At 43.2% G+C, this 21,236-nt stretch overlaps 1 protein-coding gene across 2 annotated transcripts in view; it reads left to right on the top strand.

Annotated features, from left to right (window-relative positions):
• The window catches only part of TOLLIP (toll interacting protein), a 199,891-nt gene that overhangs the window by 29,703 nt on the left and 148,952 nt on the right, over positions 1–21,236 (top strand). For both annotated transcript variants that reach the window (XM_069223148.1, XM_069223149.1), the window contains exons 2-3: positions 3,413–3,562; positions 16,032–16,214. In XM_069223148.1, coding sequence (XP_069079249.1) covers positions 3,413–3,562; positions 16,032–16,214 — 333 coding nt within the window. The remainder of the gene's footprint in view (positions 1–3,412; positions 3,563–16,031; positions 16,215–21,236) is intronic.

Here is a 21,236-nt window from a genome sequence, read left to right as displayed (position 1 = left end):
TACCTGCGTGGAAGGGAGCCTATGAATGTCTTAGATCATGCATTGCAAACAGGAGTATTCCTTTTCCATTAAGACAGAAGCTAATCTGAAATTTGAAGACAACTTGTTGAAGCTTAAGTGTTACAAAATAGATCGTTACGGACACGCACACAGCCCAATTCTATTAAACTGTGCAATTACTGCCCGAATGCCTTCAACCATTTGTAATATTGGTGCAATTATAGTTTGTATTTGTATTCGTTTATGTTTCACTATTGTGTGACTTCAACTCTGAAATGCTTTGATCCGCTATTGCCAATGAATATCAGAATAAATGTTGCTTTGTGTTTAGTTATGCACAGTTATCTGCTGTAGCATTATATAGTGCAGGGTAAGGAATGAGATGCTTGAGGCACTGCTGTCAAGACTCAAGTGCCCCTAAATTTCGTTCTCTAACTGCATCACTATATCCACGCTGACACACCGTGTGCAAGACCATCCACGTCTTTTCAGTTACTATAACAACGAAATACTGCAGCTGTGCAATTCTACAACTACTGTAGCACTTAAGACCAACCGTAACACTCATTCTATCAGACTTCTTTAGCATCATCATCTGAAGCCTGATATCTGCTCTGAGCAAACTTCTTGTGTCTGGTGATTATTTATTTATTTATTTATTTATTTTTTAACCTAGCTAAGACATATGCACACCACACATATGCAAAACACTATAACAAAGCTAAGCCTGTTGCACTTATCAGTGCTTACAGCAATAATATGAATCTACCAATGATAAATAGTTTGTAAGAAAGTGTATTTCTCAATCACAGGATGCGTTGTATCCAGAAACATGCCTTCTGTCTTTGCACATTGGACGATGGTTTGTTTTTCCACATTAAAGCGCATTATGTATCGGGTTGAAGGACCACTTTGAATTACTCCTTTGTGACTCTGGAAGGACACCCTTATATTAGATTGTCATTTATGCAAGTGTGTGTGTGTGTGTGTGTGTGTGTGTGTGAGATTAATCTGTTTCTACAGGGAGTGCAGAATTATTAGGCAAATTAGTATTTTGACCACATCATCCTCTTTATGCATGTTGTCTTACACCAAGCTGTATAGGCTCGAAAGCCTACTACCAATTAAGCATATTAGGTGATGTGCATCTCTGTAATGAGAAGGGGTGTGGTCTAATGACATCAACACCCTATATCAGGTGTGCATAATTATTAGGCAACTTCCTTTCCTTTGGCAAAATGGGTCAAAAGAAGGACTTGACAGGCTCAGAAAAGTCAAAAATAGTGAGATATCTTGCAGAGGGATGCAGCACTCTTAAAATTGCACAGCTTCTGAAGCGTGATCATCGAACAATCAAGCGTTTCATTCAAAATAGTCAACAGGGTCGCAAGAAGCGTGTGGAAAAACCAAGGCGCAAAATAACTGCCCATGAACTGAGAAAAGTCAAGCGTGCAGCTGCCACGATGCCACTTGCCACCAGTTTGGCCATATTTCAGAGCTGCAACATCACTGGAGTGCCCAAAAGCACAAGGTGTGCAATACTCAGAGACATGGCCAAGGTAAGAAAGGCTGAAAGACGACCACCACTGAACAAGACACACAAGCTGAAACGTCAAGACTGGGCCAAGAAATATCTCAAGACTGATTTTTCTAAGGTTTTATGGACTGATGAAATGAGAGTGAGTCTTGATGGGCCAGATGGATGGGCCCGTGGCTGGATTGGTAAAGGGCAGAGAGCTCCAGTCTGACTCAGACGCCAGCAAGGTGGAGGTGGAGTACTGGTTTGGGCTGGTATCATCAAAGATGAGCTTGTGGGGCCTTTTCGGGTTGAGGATGGAGTCAAGCTCAACTCCCAGTCCTACTGCCAGTTCCTGGAAGACACCTTCTTCAAGCAGTGGTACAGGAAGAAGTCTGCATCCTTCAAGAAAAACATGATTTTCATGCAGGACAATGCTCCATCACACGCGTCCAAGTACTCCACAGCGTGGCTGGCAAGAAAGGGTATAAAAGAAGGAAATCTAATGACATGGCCTCCTTGTTCACCTGATCTGAACCCCATTGAGAACCTGTGGTCCATCATCAAATGTGAGATTTACAAGGAGGGAAAACAGTACACCTCTCTGAACAGTGTCTGGGAGGCTGTGGTTGCTGCTGCACGCAATGTTGATGGTGAACAGATCAAAACACTGACAGAATCCATGGATGGCAGGCTTTTGAGTGTCCTTGCAAAGAAAGGTGGCTATATTGGTCACTGATTTGTTTTTGTTTTGTTTTTGAATGTCAGAAATGTATATTTGTGAATGTTGAGATGTTATATTGGTTTCACTGGTAATAATAAATAATTGAAATGGGTATATATATTTTTTTGTTAAGTTGCCTAATAATTATGCACAGTAATAGTCACCTGCACACACAGATATCCCCCTAACATAGCTAAAACTAAAAACAAACTAAAAACTACTTCCAAAAATATTCAGCTTTGATATTAATGAGTTTTTTGGGTTCATTGAGAACATGGTTGTTGTTCAATAATAAAATTAATCCTCAAAAATACAACTTGCCTAATAATTCTGCACTCCCTGTAGTTCTGGGTTTGCAAATAAAACACTCCTCTCTCTTCTCCCGTTTCAGGCAGGAAGAAAATATGGCCAGTGACAAAAATGTTTCTGTGTAGGAAGTAACTTCGATTTTGTGAGATGTACTTTAACAGTAGTTTGGGCTAGTTGTTCACACAAAATAGATCTTACCAAATGACAAGGAAACCTTGCTCAAAGAGTTGAGCGTATTTAATGCTTCTAAGAAGATTTTTCAGTTTTGTGCAGCAATTCACATGTGCACTTATGGCTAGTCCTATTTGAGATAACCCCTTAAACCTGATGAGACAAGGGAGTTTATTCATTTCCGATAGGTCTCCTTCAATTGAATATAGAATTAGCAAGGTTGACAATCTGTAGACCGTGCAGTGCTGAAGATGAATTGATCTGGATGTAAATTCATAAATGACTTGTGTATTGTATTGTATTGTAATCGTATTTATATAGCGCTTACTACCCCTGACGAGGCGTCGTGAAATATTTCACAATATGTATTTGTAAGGAGCTGCTAAGAATGATGTGATGTACGCTTTTACTCATTCAAAGTTCGGGGAATATTGACAATGTTAACCTATATCTAGTAGTATATTGTGTTCAGAAGATTTGATTTTAAGTAACATTTAAAACCGGTTTCTCCTGCAAGGAATCCTTAGCAGATTCAGAACCCTTGAATAATTCCTTGCAGATTGCTGGACCCTAGAAAGCGCTAGATGGTTTTGGTTGATTCTTCTAGCAAAAATGTGCAGAAAATTGCGTAGTGTTTGACTGAAGTTCCGTTCTGAATTTGGTTCGTGTTTCTGTATGCTGTTACATTCTAGGTGTTTATCGGTGAGCTTCCACAGGACTTCCTACGTATCGCCCCCACTCAGCAACAGCAGCAGATCCAGCTGGATGCCCAGGCAGCTCAACAGTTGCAGTACGGAGGTGCCATGGGAACAGTTGGCCGGCTGAGCATCACTGTAGTGCAGGTACAACGTTTTAACACCCCCACCCCAAAATGATTCTCTAGATTATTTGCGTTTTTCGTTTTCTTATGATGTATAGTTTCAGATGACTACTGGGCACTATTTAGAATTATTGCAATTAAATAAGAAATCCCAAAGTGTGGCACTAGATTTCTTGCATTCCAATTAACCTTAACATTTCATTTCTGAAAAAGTGACCTTATTATTTGTGGACACATTCCAAGTGTATTAAATCATAGGCTCATTTCATTACACGAAGCAGGACAGTTCTATTTAGTCACTGTGTTTTGTGAAATGTCATTTGTCTTGGCAATTTCATTAAAAAACATAAGTAGCCAAGATATGTAAGAAATGATTATACATTTAGCCTGGGCTCCTCGGCTTGTGATGAATAAAGTGCATTGTATAAGAGAAAGGGCCATGAGGCTAAGGTAGCATGCAATGTATTATTATTATTATTTTTTTTACTAAACTAATAGTGTATATTCTCTAACCCTACTCTCTTCTGCCGTTCCATTTGCTGTTAAAGCATTCATCAACATTTTCCTTTCTGTTGCCGCCCCTAGACTGACTTGGGATTCAAATGATAGCAAAACTATAGGTTAATTAAAGAAATAGTTTTTTTAAAATAACTGGTATTCTTTGATCAGTGTGGGCCAATGGTTAGTCATCTGTTTCACGGTCACTGATATTTTGAAAAAGAAAAAAAATATATATACCTGTTTTGGGCACATGAAGACGTGATCTTTTGGTAGTTCTTGAATGCCATAGAATCAGAGTTTCAGCAAAAGGACTTTGACAGTTATTTCTACCTGCAGATTCCTCACCTGTAGAACATACCCAGGCACCAGACTGGATCTGGAAACTTCAAAGCTCCCCATCGCTGGTATGGAACTCTGGCTTCACATCAAGGTCTGAAGCGGTATCATTTGAGATCACCAAAGCTAAATAGTACCCTGCCCGGGTGTAACAATATCAGTTCGCTTTTTTCTGTGCTTTCACTGCGGATCCGGACCTCGCTGTTTTGGAGGAGTTTTTCCTCCCAAAACATACGTTTGTATGACGCTGTGCAGTACCATGTCTCTTCACAAGAAGTCAATATTTAAAACCTGTTGGGACTGCGAGGGACAGACGTTCATCACAGAACCCCACGTGGTGTACCTCTGGTGCCTAGGGTTGGATCACGACCTTCTGGTCTAAGTTTAATGTTGAAGCATGCACTCATAAGCCATAAAAGATAGCAAATTGAAGCTCTTCATGGGTTGCACCAAAGATGACAATTGGAGTTAGAGGCTTTCCAGGTACCATTCAAAATCTCCATTTTCTTTCTCCCTTGGTAAGAAGGAGAAACACAAGGACTCTATAGGTAAGTCCCGTTGTTGCCTCTCCCACTTCCACAGGACCTTCGTCCTCCGGCTGGAGTTAGTTGACATTGAGCCAGTGATAATCCCTCCCAGCGACCCCACTCTTGTGACTCTACGGGACACGACCCAGGATCACCCCTCCTCCCCTCCCCCCCCCCCCCCCCCCCGGCTCCATCGGGCTCCCCGTAACAGGCCACCAACCCAGAAACTACGCCAGCTTACCCTGAGTTCCCTGCACCTGTTTCTGACCCAGCATTGTTTTTGAACCCATGTACTCTATTTTCCTTTGTAAGACATCGGTGCGTACTGGTGTGCGTATGGGCTCTTCAATGGCAGATGGACAACCTGTGTAATGTGCATAACACAGATGCCAACGGGCACCGCACCCCGGTTCTGTTGCCAGCTCAGCATTTCTTTGATCCGGTCTTGCGCTACACAATGCCATGGACAGCTGCATTGCTACTGGCACCACCCCCACCTTTGGAACCAGTACCAAGACCTGAGGCCCAGTACCTCATTCCAGAGTAACAATGCAGGGAGAGGTTGCATGAGATCTTTGACACTGACTTAGACACCTTGGACGTGGAATCGGGAGGAACATTCCCATTCACATGTGCCAACAGGGTTTCAAAGTGCCTCGAGGCATGGAGGAAGAAGGCCTTCTCTACAGTCAGCATGGTGCCAAAATGTATTAATGCCAACTATCTCCTAGCAAGACACACCCATGTCGAATATGACCAAAATAGTTGTTCCCCATGTGCTAGAAGACATGCGTCTGCACTTTCAAGACAGACAGAACGCCTCTCGGCACATTATCATTTCAAGATAGACACAGCCAACTTGATTGCTCGAGCTTTGGGTACCTCAATATCAATCAGGAGACACTTCTGGGAGAGAACCTCGAATTTCTCCAACGAGGTCCAGAATAGCTTAATGGACCTACCCTTTGATGGAGCGTGCCTCTTGGGCGACAAAGCAGTTTCTGTTTTACAACGCTTAAAGACCAGTAAGACCACTGCTCCTACCCTGGGCTTACAGCCACCTTTTGACTCAAGGGTTTACCATAAATTCCAGCGTTACAGATTCGTCGGAGGTTTCTCCTTTCATAACCAACAGTAGCAACAGAATCCATTGCTCGGGCAGTACTGAGGTAAATCCGGTAGAAGGGGCTGAGGCTTCTTTCAGTAACCCTCCTCCTCCCACACACTTTCAGGAAAGCAAACCCAGTTTACATCCATCAGGAGCCTATGGGAGGGAGAGTGTCCTCTTCTCTCCACCTGGAAGACCATCACTTTGGATTCTAGTGCCAAAACAGGAAAAGGGCCAGCAATGTTATGCAAGTTACTTTGTAGTGCACAAGAAGGACAGTCTGAAGTGTCTGATCCTGGATCTCTGAGAAAAAGGAGATGTTCAAGATGCTGACCCTAGCTTAAGTTATACTGGAGTTAGAGCGTGGAGACTGGATGGTGTCTCTCGATGTGCAGAATGCATGATTCCATATCACTATCCTGTGGTCGCATTGGAAGAACTAGCGGTTTGTGTTGAGTTCTATGAACTACCAATTTACTGTACCGCCCCTTGGCTTGGTTTCAGCACCTCAAGTCTTTATGAACTTGATGGCTGTGGTAGCGGCACATCTGATGGTCAGGCATCCCTATTTTCCCCTACCTGGATGACTGGCTAATCAAAGCGAGTTCACCAGATGGGATGTTTCACCATGTGCCATCGACAGACTGTTTGACCTGGCTTTTTAATCAATGTGCCCAAATCTCACCTACGGCCCCTGCCCAGCGACTCCAGTTCAGTACGGGACACCAGTTTTTCTCTCTGCCTTTCCTCCTCAAAGAATCAACGACATTCAAGAGATGACTCTATCCTTTCAGCCTGGCACGAGAATTACAGTTATACAGGTCCTCAGATTCCTAGGTCTGCTAGCTTCCTAAATTCTCCTTGTTACACGCATGTTGGTACATGAAGGCCCTTAAGTGTTGCCTTCATTGACAGTGGCATACTCTACGGTGGAGACCCAATTTTCTCCATTGTGACTGCCCCTGGCGCTGCAGAAGTTGTTTGGTCGGGGAGTTAGTCGAACCTAACATGTGGGATGGCCTTCAGCTGTGACTACAGTAGTGAAGGATGCCTCCACCCTAGGGTGTTTGGCTCATTTGGAGACCAGAGGCCTCTAGGCACAGGTACTTCACATCAGCCTGTCAGAAATGCGGGTGATTTGACTGGAGCTGAAGGCCTTCCTCCCCCTCCAGCCAAGGTTGGTTCGTCCAGATCTTGATAGACAAACTGACTGTGATGTGTTATATAAACTAATAGGGGGGAGCAGGTTCTCACCTCCCTTGCCTGCAGACTGTGGTCTTGAGGACTCAGTCGAGGGATCTGGCTCATCACCAGCTACCTAGCAGGTTTTCTGAATGTTCGAGCCAGCAGTCTAGCGGGTTTTCTGAATGTCAGCTGCAACAGTCTGAGCTGGTGCCATTGACAAGCAGGGACTGCTGATGGTGGTATTCCAGGACATCTTGTCTATTAGGTCACTTCTCAGGTGGAATTTTTCGCCTCCTCCAAAAAAACTTATTGCCAGTAGTTATGCTCCCTCCAGTACCGTTTGAAGGGAGCCTTGGGGTTGGGGGGAGGGAATTGGGGCAGGTACGCATTTAATTTGAGTTGGAGCTTTCAGCTGCATTACATGGTTTCCCCATACTCTTGATTCCTAGGGTTCTGAGGAAGGTTTGTCAAGATTAGGCCCAAGTCATTCTCATTGCCCCAGATTGGCTGAGAAGGGTGTGGTATGCAGACCTCCTGCACTTCTCCACATGCCCCCTGCCACGACACCTAATCACTCCAGACCTTCTCTCCCAGTTGGAAAGAATGGTTCTTCACCCCAATCTCCAAGGCCAAGACCTACATTCTTGGAGATTTAGCAAGGGAATCAGAGTTCCTTTCAGCTGCCACCAGATGGACCAACTTCTGTTGCTTAGTGTGCAAACAATAGTGTGGAGCCCTTGCAAGCCAAGAGGGGTTGCTCAACAGGCATTGTGAGAGATATATAGCTGCCGTGTCTGCATTCCTCGGTATGCTGGACCAGCCATCCCTTTTCAAATCCCCCACAATTATGCATTTTGTAAAGGGGTTGGCAAATATACATCATCCAACCCCTGTTTGTTGTCCCACAGTGGGACCTTAATTTAGTTTTGACCTTTCTTATGGAGTCTCCTTTTGAGCCCTTGCACAGTGGGACCTTGAGAATTTTAACTGACGACTGTGTATTTGGTGGCTGTTGCTTCTGCCAGATGGGTGAACGAGTTTCAGATCCTCAACTCCTATCCCCTTTTACCTCTTTTTACTCTTACAAGTTGGTGTTGCTGCTTTCCTGCCAAAGGACCTGACAAAAATCTCTGGAATGCACTTCTCAGTTCAAAGAAGACATTTATTATTATTTCACCACAAGGTTCCTAAAAGGAGATTAGCATGTTGAAAGCACACGTTTAAAAATAGTCACAGCAATGAAAGGAAAATATACCAAAATGATTCTCCAATGCAATGTACACAGCAAATATATGTATTTATATTATATTATAATGCAAAGCAAATAATGAAGTAAAAATTCATCACCGTAGGGCCTGCCAAGCTCTTCATCTTTCTCATGCCAACAAGACGATGACCCCGTTCGACAGTGAGAAAGATCTCCACCCTCACGGGACAGATATCAGGCATCCGACGTCTAGTATCCTGATTGAGGCCACTCTCTCTCGCACTGTCTCACTGGAACTTTTTATATCTTAAAGAAACCGGAGAAGGGGCTTTCTGGAAAAACTTCTCACATCAAGAAGAAATAGTCAAAAATGCTGGCTAGTTTAGGTATGTTTTGAAAATAACACGTTGGGGTTTGGTCATAATACCAAGATGTCAAATCAAAACAAGGCCTTTCCCTGCTGTCTGAGTACATCCTTATCAACCAAAGCCCTTGGTGAGAAAAAGCACGAAAACAAGCAGTTTACAATGTGGAAAAGTACGAGCTGATTTTAACATGGCAGTGTCTAATGCTGCGATAAAGTCAATAGGCAGCTAAACTGAATACAAAATGCAGTCTGTAACTGGTGAACACTAGACAGCTAATCTAGGTGCAAAGTGGTGCAACACAGTCAGTGGTCAAAAACATATTTCACTACAGGTGGTGACTCCATTCTATCTCAGCCACTCATCACTCTACCAACTTTTTACCCTCTTCCCCACCCCACTAAGGAAGAGGAGCGGTTGTGTTGGTTAGAATCCCAGAGGACAGTTAAATACTATTTAAACCGCACCAACTGTATAACGCTGGCTGACCAACTTTGCATGGGCTACTGGAATGCCAAAAAAGGGAAGGCAGTGCAGAAAAAAGCCTCTAAGGAATGCCTATCCTTTGCATCAATACCTGCTATGCTTTGGCCAAGAAAGATCCTCCAGAGGGAATCCTGACCTATTCCACCATGGACAAATCCACTGCTTCTGTCCTTGCCAGAGGCGCTTCCATAGCAGAGCTCTGTCAGATGGTGACGTGGGCTTTCCTGCATACTCTTGCCGAGCACTACTGCTTGGACTCTGAATTGCATAGAGGACGGGCATTGCAGGATTTTCTTGTCTAAATTCATCAACCCTTCTCCTTAGGCAAGCTGTTGCTCTGTAATCTGTTTTGCATGTGGGGAATATGCAGGTAGAAGTATCAATAGAAGAAGTTACTTACCTGCGGTAACAGTCTTTCTGTTGGATAGTCTACCTACCTTGAGATTCCTCACCGACTCTCCTACTTCCCTGTTTGATGGATGTGTTATAGGAAAAGTTATTAAGATCCCAATTTAACTTTTTTGGTACTGGTACTGCACTACTCTGTCAACCTACTTATCGCCTTGAAGGATAGGAAATAAATAGTATGAAACTGACATTCTTGCACTCTATGGCTTTAGCAACATCACCTGACGCCACTTCCAGCCTATATGCAAAGCCAGCACCCTCTACTGGTGATGTGAGAGCTTTGAAGTTTCCAGATCCAGTCTGACACCTGAGATATGTCCCACTCGTGAGGATCTGCACGTAGCTAGAGTATTCACAAGCAAGATCTTTATTTCGGTTAAGTAACTTTTTTTCTAACTGTATACCAAAAAACTGTGCAGTGTTTTCCTTTTCCTTTTTGGTTAATGACTTAAGGAGTGAAGTAAGGCTGTGACTTGTGCACCAATCAGTAATGTGTCTTTCATTGTGGCTCCTCTGACAGACCATAAACTTTGCTCCACTGAAACCTACCAATTATGATGCAAATCTACCATACAGTTCTGAAAGCTAGAGTTTGCATCTTTTCTCCTTCCTTGGTAGTTTGGTACCTTTTGGAGAAAATTGGATTGGAAGAATGCCAAAAACCCACAAGGCTGTAGTGCACAGCAAATTAGCAGATGCATCTTTCTTTGAAGCTGTTGATTCCACACTGACCGGAGTGTATTAAACACAAACCCATCCTGGAGGTGAGGGAAAGAAGACTGCAGTTGAATGGTGTTCAGAAGTGCCGGACTAATTTTGAGCTAGTGGAAGCATAATAACCCAATTTTGTTGCTTTTTATGGACACACCTTCCCCCAGATTCCTCATCCTATGGATATATTTCCAGGTGCCAGACTAGTCCAGAAACCTTTCCCCCAGCAGTAGCTCCCCAGCTTCTCCTGATGTCGCCATGCTGCTACAATCATGACTCCATGCTTGTGAGTTCCTGTTTTTGTGTGCCTCATAGATGCTGGTCCAGAGTGTTTGTATTGCTTCCTTGATAACATTCCTCAGCATTTGACAACAATTAAGTGGTCATGAACACCGTAATAGTTCCCATTTAAGTAAGCACTATTTTGATTCTGTGCTTGCTTTCAGAGTCTATTATCTCTTTCTAGAAAGTGTGTAGTTAGACAGGCGCAGAAATGTTGACATCATGTCTGATCACTGCTAAGACTAACAATTTTTTTTTTCTTCAGTTATGGATGCTGCCATATCATAATCGGCTCTCACCATATAAGCTGGCATGTTTTATTGTTTTTAGTTATAGGAGTGTATAATCAATATGTAAATTGAGGACTTTTTTGTTGTCATATTTGCTTAGACCTCTTGATACTTTGACTGCAAGTGCAGTGTTGTTTTTATAAATTTAAGATCGGTGATCGCATACTATAAAAAAAACAAGGTATCTGATCATCCGTTAGAGGGCCTTCACGCTAGAGCTAAAAAGCTAGAGGTCACGCTAGTTTGCAGCATCAGCTAGCCCCAATCAAAGGTCCCACTGGGCATAGTGCAGAGAAGAGGTTTTTGAGCTCAGCACTGTCATTTCCTGGACAAAGCTGTGATAGAAAATAGCCAAGTTGCTATTCTTCTAATGAAAATAGGTATGCTGTGTGATCCATCCTATGAAACTCAAACCATATGCTTACTGTTTATTGTGTCTGCTAACATTCAGCCTAGCACCTAGAAATAGCTTTAGGGTGCTAGGATGTTAAGAACTCGCTAACCATGCTAGAAATGTTCTTGCTGTTTTCGCTGACCACTGTATGCTTTTATGCTCTAATTTTTGCACTCTGTGTGGTTACCGTTCATATTTAACGCCGTAGACTAGGACTTTAAAATGAAATTTTTTAAATACTTACCCTGTTTATTTGTGCTATGCTGAATGTGCTGTTAAGTAAGAAAAGAGGGTTTGGTATTCCACTGTGTCCTAGAACTACTCTTGTGCGACCAATCGTTACCAAGAACACTTCTTGTGCATTATTGCTCATGGGTTCCAGTCCAAAGGGATTTTTAATTTGTATTGGTGCATTGACTGAGACCTTTTGATAGTGGGTTAGAAATCCTACCCCTGCTGCTCTGGGGTGCAGCGGGGGCAGATGGTTTAAAGGCGAAATGTCTGTTTCTAGGATCTCAGGGTTCAAACCCGTTTTCATATGCTTCAAAAAATGGCCTTGTTGGAACCACTTGACAATTGAATAAAGTATTTAGGCTCGGAATGCTTCCACAGTGTGCAGCCACTGTTCATCAATGCTTCCAAAAGCCATCATCGAGCAAGGGGGCAGGGTCCACGGGCAAATGCCAAAGAGCTTCCCTTCACCTTCAGTAAGTCTCCCTACAGGGAACAAACTCCAAAATAGTCTTTATTTTTATTAAAAACCCAGAAGGTGCATTGAAGGAAGGAATCCTCTTTCCGTGAGAAAACGGTCTTGCAACGCTATTCTCTGAAGTCTGATTCTTACTCTGCGTCAGAAAAATTACACAGTCAGAAAAGATGAGACTGGGTTTCCTGGCACAAGGCCTTCCGGTTGGCGATGATGGAAGTGTTCAGGATGGCACCTTTACCCTCTGGGCCACTCCCCAAGTGAGCATGGTGCTCCAAGTTTGGAAACTCAGGCAGTTCTACTCTCCATGGACCCTGGTGCCTACGAAGAAGTCAAAGCTTGCCAAGACACTGTCTCCTGATAGATTGAACCTCCTCTCATGCAGATACACATGCTGCCCCCCCTCTACTCAAGCAGAATATCATGCTGTCTTTAAAGCCTTCGAATTTGATTTTCAAAAGTGAATGTGAAGGTATGCTTTCATTAGGAACCCTTGGTAGAATATAATAAGGATTCTGCCTGCAAAGCAGGTTAGTGGAGGCTGTTAACCTTTTTACCCTGTACAACACTGATGCTGGCTTATATCTCAATTTGCAAACTGCAGGGGACTAAATACTTCATCTGATGGGGATCTCCCTTATGCCTCCTTCACAAGAAGTCAGTTTATTCTCCCCTGTGGTAGATAAAGGCTTCAGGCGCTCTAGAGTTGAACCTGCCCTTTGCCAAGTGTTAACATTTTGGCAGAGATTTTGCAATCTTCTTTTTTTTTTTTTCTTTTTTTTTTTATATAGCTTCGGGGGCCCTTGCTCCCATTTTATGAGGCTTTGGTATAACCTGTCATGGATGCAAAGAAGAACCCTTTTCAAGCACAGCGGTTCAGAGACGAGTAATCAGATGACCTAGACATGCCCCAGGTCATCCCCAGTTTGTCATCCAACCTTTCCCTGTAAAGTCTGGTACTCCAAAATTCTTATCCAGAACTAACCTTCATCCCTTTCACACGGCATCCCAAGACAAAATGTATAAGAAAATGGACTCCTTGTTCCACGGATGCCTCGCTCCTCAGAACTGCAAATGCCATCTGCACCCTGGTCCGATATATCAACACTCATTACACCCTGTCGGGCCACATGGAAAAGGCGTTTATCATTTTGGTTAAGAACACTTTAGTTGCTGCCAAATACATCCTGAAATGTGATCTAGACTCTTCAGACACCGTAGTTAAATTCACGAGCAAAGCAATCAAGATGCATTGTCACACTGGGATGCTTTCCACTGACTTGTCATACAAAGTCAAAGCAGCTCTTCTGGACTTGTCCTCCAATGGCAAGCAGCTATTCGGAGAGAGGGTAGACTCCTCCCTGAAAATCTTGATTACTTGCTGGGCCCAGCCCTCCCAGTGATCCAGTTACAGCATCAGAACAGATAGTGTTGATTGAGGCTGTTCTACCTAAACATCCAGGCAGAGACAACCTTCTTAATGACTGTAGATGCCGTGGCAAATCCACCTCTCCTTATGGGATGCCCTCCGAATAGCAGTTATACCAGTCATGCGCAGTCATGAGAAATCATCCAGCTAATCTTTATCTGCTGCATCCTGGCATTTCTGTCCCTCCCTTTAGATCACCATCCTTTCACCAGGTTGTGCTCTCTGGCAAGCACACTGATTTTTAGAGGTGGTAGTCCTCCCCACTATTGAACAAAGTGGACATAGAAGTAGTGCCTGTGGAAAGATACTGGATTTTATTCCTTTACTTCTTCGTAATGGTGCTGGTTGAGGAGTACATTCAGCACATTACTACTCTTGTCCAAGAATTAGGCTTTCAGATGAACACCCATACGACTTACCTCAATCCAGCGCGGAGGTCAACATCATAAGAGTATTACTGGGTTGTACCTTCAGGAAGACCTTTCCACAATCTTCTGAAGAGAAGGATGTTTGTGAGATGATTCTGTTACTTCTGTCTCTGATAAACTTCCCATTTCTGCATGTTTTGCTTTTGCTTGGCATCATTCACCTGTTGGTGCCACACACCAGATGGCAGATGAAGGGGTCACAGTTGTGCTTACGGAAGCAGTTACTCCAGCATCAAGAGCCTTTTTTACTGGGGTGAATATCTTCCAATCAGTACACCTGCATCTGCATTGGAGGATGGACTCCTACAACCTGGTTTTGAGGCATTCCTTCTGTGCTCTTCAAGACAGGCTACCATGTTTGGTGTATGCCCTTTGCACTGGGTTGCAGTGCCCATCTGGACTTCATAAAGTCTGTGTTGGAGCAGTGTATGCACATAAATGCGGAGGAGCTGCAGGCCATCTGTCTTTCTATGTAGACATTTCTGCCTACCATCTCAAGGAGCATAATTCAGTATCAGCCAACAACACCACCCATTATAGCAACAGACAGGGCAATGCAGCATTGTGGAACCTTTGTTGGGAAGCTGTTAGCTTCTGGCAGTGGGAACAGTGTTGAGGAATTTTCGCAGTAGTGACCTACTTTTCAGGTTCCCTCAGTGTAGGAGCAGAAACTCAGTCACCTGTATTTGATGACCACTACTGGGAACTGCAGTCCAAAAAGACGAAGATGTTCTTCCCCACGATGCGGTGTCTATACATGGATCTTTCGACCATGACACCGAACAGAGAATTCCCTCAGTTTTGTGCCAAACACTACCCTCTGAATGGTTCCTTTGGTTATGCTTTCAGGTTCAACTAGTCTTGGGACTTGCTTCACACATTTCCACTGATAAAGGTTCTGTCGTAAATCCTCCAGAAGGTTCACAAGGACAGGCACGGCAGATCCTAATTGCCAAAGATCTTGCAGGAAAGACCTGGTTCTCTCATCCATTTACACTTGGCATTCAGACAACTGCTTCCTCTTCAGCTCAGGCTGGACCTTTCTCACTACAGGATGGTTAGGTCCTCCACCCCAGTTCCCAAATGCTGTTGCTGCACATTTTGAATTTGATCAGCAGAATCTTTTTGCCTTAACTGATAAAGTACAACATGTCATCTTGGCTGCCAAGAAATCTGCTATGAGCTATATTTGTTCAGGTTGCTGAAACACAGTTGTTAAGTGGTGCATGTCAGAAGACACGTGATCTGTTCTTCTTTACTGTCCCGCTGGCCTGGGGTTGATGTCATTCATTAGGAACAGAAGCCATAAAGAGTCACTCAGCCACAGTCACTTCTCAGATATCTTTCCTGTGCTTCAACTGTTTTACTTTAGCTTACTTACCAACCTTTCTGACCCTCCGACTAGTTGATACATTTATGTTGGGTATCGTCACACTCGAAATATAAAAGAGAAATGGGTGTTTGTGGTTGCCATTCCCAGTGACCTATTCTGAGACGAGAACAGGTGCCTTGTGAAGAAATATACTTTTTCCATAACTTCTCTTAGCCAGTGAATGAAAAGTAGCGTAGTCTACCACTCCCTAGTAGATTCCTTTGCACATAGAAAAATGCATATAATTTGCCTGGTGTACAATGCAGCAAATACGCTAAATGTGTTTGGAATTCCTGATGAAGACCTCTTCAGACTCTGTGCTTACCAGTGTGACCAATGATCTTTCAGTGACCAGTTTTAAATGAACATTGTTTAAAAAATATCCAAGAAACATTGGTCTTAATTATTGGTAAAACCTGTGATGTCATAAAGGAATACTCCCATTGTTAAGGAAAATTTACACAACTGACCTCCAGTAAGTTATTGCCCTGATTCTGACAGTTGGAATGTCATTTGCAGCATGAATAAGTATGGAATATTTATTGCCCTTTAGTTGACCCAGTATGATAAGTCTTCTGCCTCTTGTGAAATAGTATACCGGCATGCTGATGCAATCTAAATATGTTAAATTTGCCTAGGGACATCCTTTGGAATAAAGAGCTTAATGTTTAAAAAAATTAATGTGGTATTGAAGATTGAAGTAAAGAAGTGTTCGATTCTAATCCCCTTTTGCACCTGCATTTGAATATTCTCTAGGCAAAGTTGGCAAAGAATTATGGTATGACACGTATGGATCCTTACTGCCGGGTACGGCTGGGCTATGCTGTGTACGAAACGCCTACTGCTCACAATGGAGCAAAGAATCCTCGCTGGAACAAAGTTATTCAGTGCACTGTCCCCCCAGGCGTGGATTCCTTCTATCTGGAAATATTTGATGAGGTTTGAAACATAATGCTAAATATTTATATGGATATTTGTTTTTCTTAAGTGATTCCATTCCTTAAAAAGGATACTTGATTTGGTACCTTGAACACCTTAATGTTTACTATAATTGACATAGATTACTGTAGTTTTGAAATGGCCACTGTGCAATGCGATGGACTATTGAGACTATTGAACAGCTGAAGAACATTTCTGATGTGGAATCTTCATATCCGTATGCTTTATGTATAGTTGCACCTAATTGATTTGCAAGCCTGGTACAAAATACTTTATTTTCAAAATATAGCTTTAAAAAAATATATTTTTTGGAACAGAAATTCATGTCTTACTCATCTCTGGTTCAATTTTAAAACAGTTTTTAGTACCAAAGTTGTATTTAATTACACAAAAATGATCTACAGGCTTGATTTTCTAGCTTCTGAATTCTGCCTGAGTATCTTTGGAAATTCACAACTAATAGAACTGCATACTGCATATTTTCCCTAGAATATTTGTTAGGGTTGGAGGTGATACCTAGGAAAGAATGCCAAATCCATGCAACACCTAGAAAGCCTCGAAATGTTGTAACTCTCCTTGAAAAAGATTTGCTTGTTTTTACTTTATTTTTTATTTTTTTTATTTTTTTTTTTAACCAGGAAGAGGACTACTTCCATAATTAAGAGTATAAAGAGAAAGGGGTGTGTCTCCACCTAGAAAAGTATTTAAAAAAATGTTTAATGTTAAACTGATATCTGTATTCTTGTGGTTCATCAACTTTGCAATCTATCCTCACAAGTAAGTGAAGGGAATCTTCCCTAGTTTCTAATCGGCTCTAGTATCTTTTTGTTACGCATTGTGAGATTAAGCAGAGGCACAGCCGTAGACCTTCTAGGACTTAACTGTGCCCTGTCCTCTGAATAGTTAAAGTATTTAGGACTGAGGAAGAGACCATGGGAAAGTTTTATTCATGTACAACTCATGAGAATGCAATCAACACTCATTTGAAATGGTCCACAAAGAGTGGACAATGTATTGCGTCAATGGTGGGCAATAATAACTAAGTAGATGTTCAACAAGACAAAAAGTATGTGCAGCGGTGCAGTGCCCAAGTGGACTGCACAGTAAGTGAACATTCAGTAAAAAACAAAATGCTTCGTGAAAATTCAGTTGTAATTCAGCCAAACTATAACATTTTGGCAGTGTTGCAGGGTTACAAATATAAAATCCAGACATCAGTTAGATTTTCTATTGACGCTTCAAACAGTGATCTGGTCTTCATCAGGACAATAGGTGTTGGATACACCATGTGTAAAGTGAAATATATATGGAGCATGTGTCCAAAAACGAGCACAATGAGAACAGCATGTATATTGACTCTTCTCTCGCTATGCCAGAGGAGACCAATATGGTGATACAAATTGCTAGCAGGACCTAAGGCTGCTCTGTAGAGGAAAAGTGGAAAACTGAGATTTGAGTGCTGAATGGAGAAAGCTAAAATATTTCCTGTGTAAGACGGCAGATTAAAGAAAAAAAGCCCACCAACCAATATTAATGATGGTGGATCTAAACTTCAAGGACACTTGAAGAAGGATCCTGAATTATTCATGGGCATGATCAGCACTGCATGAGAAAGTCATTTAGGCAACAATTGCCATAATTCTGTTAACCTAAGGAAAACATGTTTTGCTTACTGAATTATAGTTACTATCAGGCGATGGAACTCCTTGATAGTCTGAAAAGTTGTTTACTTGAGAAGAAGCTCAAATCTAACTTCAGTTTAATATTCATATCAGATCTGAAACTTCTTTATTCAGATAATAAAATATCCATCAATGTAAAACGCATTAAAAGCATGTAGACATGTACTATACAAAGTAAAACCAGACATCTGACAACATGGAAAAATTGGGTTAAAAAGTCTATAATCACAATAAATTCCACAGGTCCATTTTAATCAGGAAGCATTGTGCCCGAACAGCCGTTCTAAGGAATGAGCCAACATGTATGTGTCTCCAGATCCTGCGTTTGCATTAAAATAACTAAAAGCCATCCTAAAATTCCTAATGTGCTTTTTAATAAGTAGAAGTAGAAAGTTATTTGTATATTTTGCTGCATAGTCTTACCAGAGCTCCCATCACTGGCAGAGGCTGACATTTGAGATTTGGTTGGTAGCCTAATAGATAACATAATAAATATTTTATCGTGTCAGCCCTAAATCGAAACTGCAAACATCGTTCCTAGCATCCCCTCGCTAAATGGAGACATTTATTGGGAGGGTTAACTGCAACCATACTCAAATAAGCTGCCATGGTTGACTAACCTCCCCCTCCAACCCTGCTGTGTGTCACTTCCCTCCAGCGTTGTGGGTGACTAATTTATAGTGCTTCCGCCGGCTGGCCCCCACTGAGGGAACCCAAGGATCTGCCACGAGTGCCTGATAAATTTGTTGATTTGCTTCTGAGCATTCATGGTTGAACCACTTAGGGGTAAAATGTGCGGGCAAAAAGGTTTCAGTAAATCTTTCTTAATGTTTGTGCACAAATCAATGAAACACCCACCACTTGCTGGTCAGTGTCTTTGTCTACCAAACAGGCCTCTACAAGTCTTAAGTTCTCCTTAATCACTTGGAGAGAAAATTAGGATGGCTCGCTTGATCTCCACACCAGTCTAAGATGATCTGTCGACTGTGGCAGATTGCTCGCTCCACTATCCACTCTATAATGGGGCTTAGGTGACATTAGAAAAGCTACTTCTATGGGATTGTGTTCGCCAACATTTGTAGGGACCACTTTCCCATACACCAGATACTCTATTGAAGGAGGCGAAATAAAGAAGCAATTGATAATGGTTGAACAACCTCTGCCTCTAAAGGTTGGCAGCAAGCAACTATTTGCACCTGCCACATCCATTTTTGAATCCTCAAGTTACAGGAGGCTAGGTGTGTCTGCAGCTCCAGCCCTTTAGGATTTGGACTCTGAGTTGTTTGATAGCAGGCTATTTGGCGCACTCAGGATAACATAAGAGGAGCCGGGGTGCAAAGGGAGCTTCATAATAAAATCGCCTGCCAAGCACAGAAGAGCTTCCTGCCCTTTATTAACAACATCACCAATTAGCAAGTTGATATATTCAATTACAACTGGTAATTTAGAGTAGGGACATTTATGTAATTATTATTATGAAAATTGTTAGAAATTGGGTATCTAGCTGGCAGTCGGTCTGCACCCTGTCCAAGTAGGGACCCTCACTCTAGTCAGGATAAGGGAGATATCTGCTCAGATAACCCCTGCTCACTGCCTTGGAAGCTTGGCACGAGCATTCAGGCTTATCTCAGAAGCAATGTGTAAAGCATTTGCACATAACACACAGTAACACAGTGAAAACACTACAAAAGTACACCACACCTAATTTAGAAGAATAGCCAATATTTATCCATTTGAAAACAAGACCAAATACGATAAAAATACAACATACAGTAATAAAAATATGAATTCCGCAAGATTTACTCAAAAATACAGTTCCTTGAAGTCATTAGCTCCACCTGGGGCTATCATGGCGTCGTGATCAACAAAACCAACAGTTCAGGCCGGCGGCGCGGGCCAGCTACGGTGTCGGGAAGACCCGCAAACAGTACCTTGGATTTGTAGGGCGTCGTGATCCTCGCGGTGAGCTACGGAGAGCGGCATCGCTGACGTCTTGGTGTCGGTTCCAGAGTCGGTGCAGGAGTCGTTGGGCCCTTGAAGTCACACGTGTTGCAGATCGAACTCCGGGCTGATGAAGTCAGGAGTGCTGGCGTGGATGGCGTCAGGACTGCGTGCGAAGCGGGATGATGCAACGTGCAGTGCCCACAGGTCACGTTGCAGGCAGCAGCTCGGTGACGGCATCCAGTGGCATCAGTGAGACCAGGGCTGTGGTGTGAAGCGGGGTGGTGAAACGTGCGGTGTCCACGGGTCACGGTGCAGGCAGCGTTGTTGCGGAAGCGCGGTGGTCAGTAGGCCCAAGCCAGCGGTGGGGGACAGAATGGTGCTTCGTCGTCCTCACGAGCGCTGTCCGCAAGCCACGGTGTAGGCAGCAGCACCGGTGCCAGGAGGAGCGGCGTCCTTGGAGAGGCTCAGGCTGCGGTGTGAGCAGGCAGTGTCGGAGTGCGGGGCCCACAGGTTGCGGTGCGAGCAGCAGCTCGGTGAAGTCATCTGATGGCGGTGTCGGTGAGACCACGGTCACAGTGCGAAGCGGGGCAGTGCTACTCGGTGACATCGCAGTGGTTTCTCCTCTTGAACAGCACAAAACACACAGTTCGAGGAAACTGAAGTCTTTGGTGTCCCTGAGACTCCAACAGGAGGCAAGCTCTACTCCAAGCCCTTGGAGTACTTTCTCAAGCAGGACGCACTGCAGAGTTTACCCTTTGCACTCTTTTTCAGGCAGAAGCAGAAACTGCAGGCCAGTTCAGCAAAGCAATACAGCAAAAGGACAGTACTCCTCCTTCAGCTCTTCTCCTGGGCAGAGGTTCCTCTTGATTCTAAAAGTATGGGGTTTGGGCTCTTCTTCTTATATCCTGTTCTGCCTTTGAAGTTGGCAAACTTCAAAGCAAAGTCTCAAGTGTTTGCATGATCCTTCCTTGTCCAGGCCAGGCCCTAGACACACACCAGGGGGTTGGAGACTGAATTATGTGATGGAAGGCACAGTCCTTTCAGGTGTGAACGACCACTCCTCCCTCTCATCTAGCTCCGATGGCTCATCAGGATATACAGGCAACACCCCCACCCCCTTTTGTGTCACTGTCTAGAGAAGAGGTGTGAACAGCCCAACTGTCAAACTAACCCAGATGGGGAGTCCACAAACAGGCAGAGTCACAGAATGGTTTATGCAAGAAAATGCTCACTTTCTAAAAGTGGCATTTTAAAATACACAATCCCAAAACCAACTTTACTAAAAGATGTATTTTTAAATTGTGAGTTCAGAGACCCTAAACTCCACATTTTTATATGCTCTCAAGGGGAATCTGTGCTTTAAGGATATTTAAAGGCAGCCCCCATGTTAACCTAT

Source organism: Pleurodeles waltl, chromosome 3_1 (genome assembly GCF_031143425.1).
Source record: "Pleurodeles waltl isolate 20211129_DDA chromosome 3_1, aPleWal1.hap1.20221129, whole genome shotgun sequence".
Classification (NCBI taxonomy): domain Eukaryota; kingdom Metazoa; phylum Chordata; class Amphibia; order Caudata; family Salamandridae; genus Pleurodeles; species Pleurodeles waltl.
Note: the sequence above shows the minus strand (reverse complement) of the source record. Positions and strands in the feature narration are given on the sequence as shown.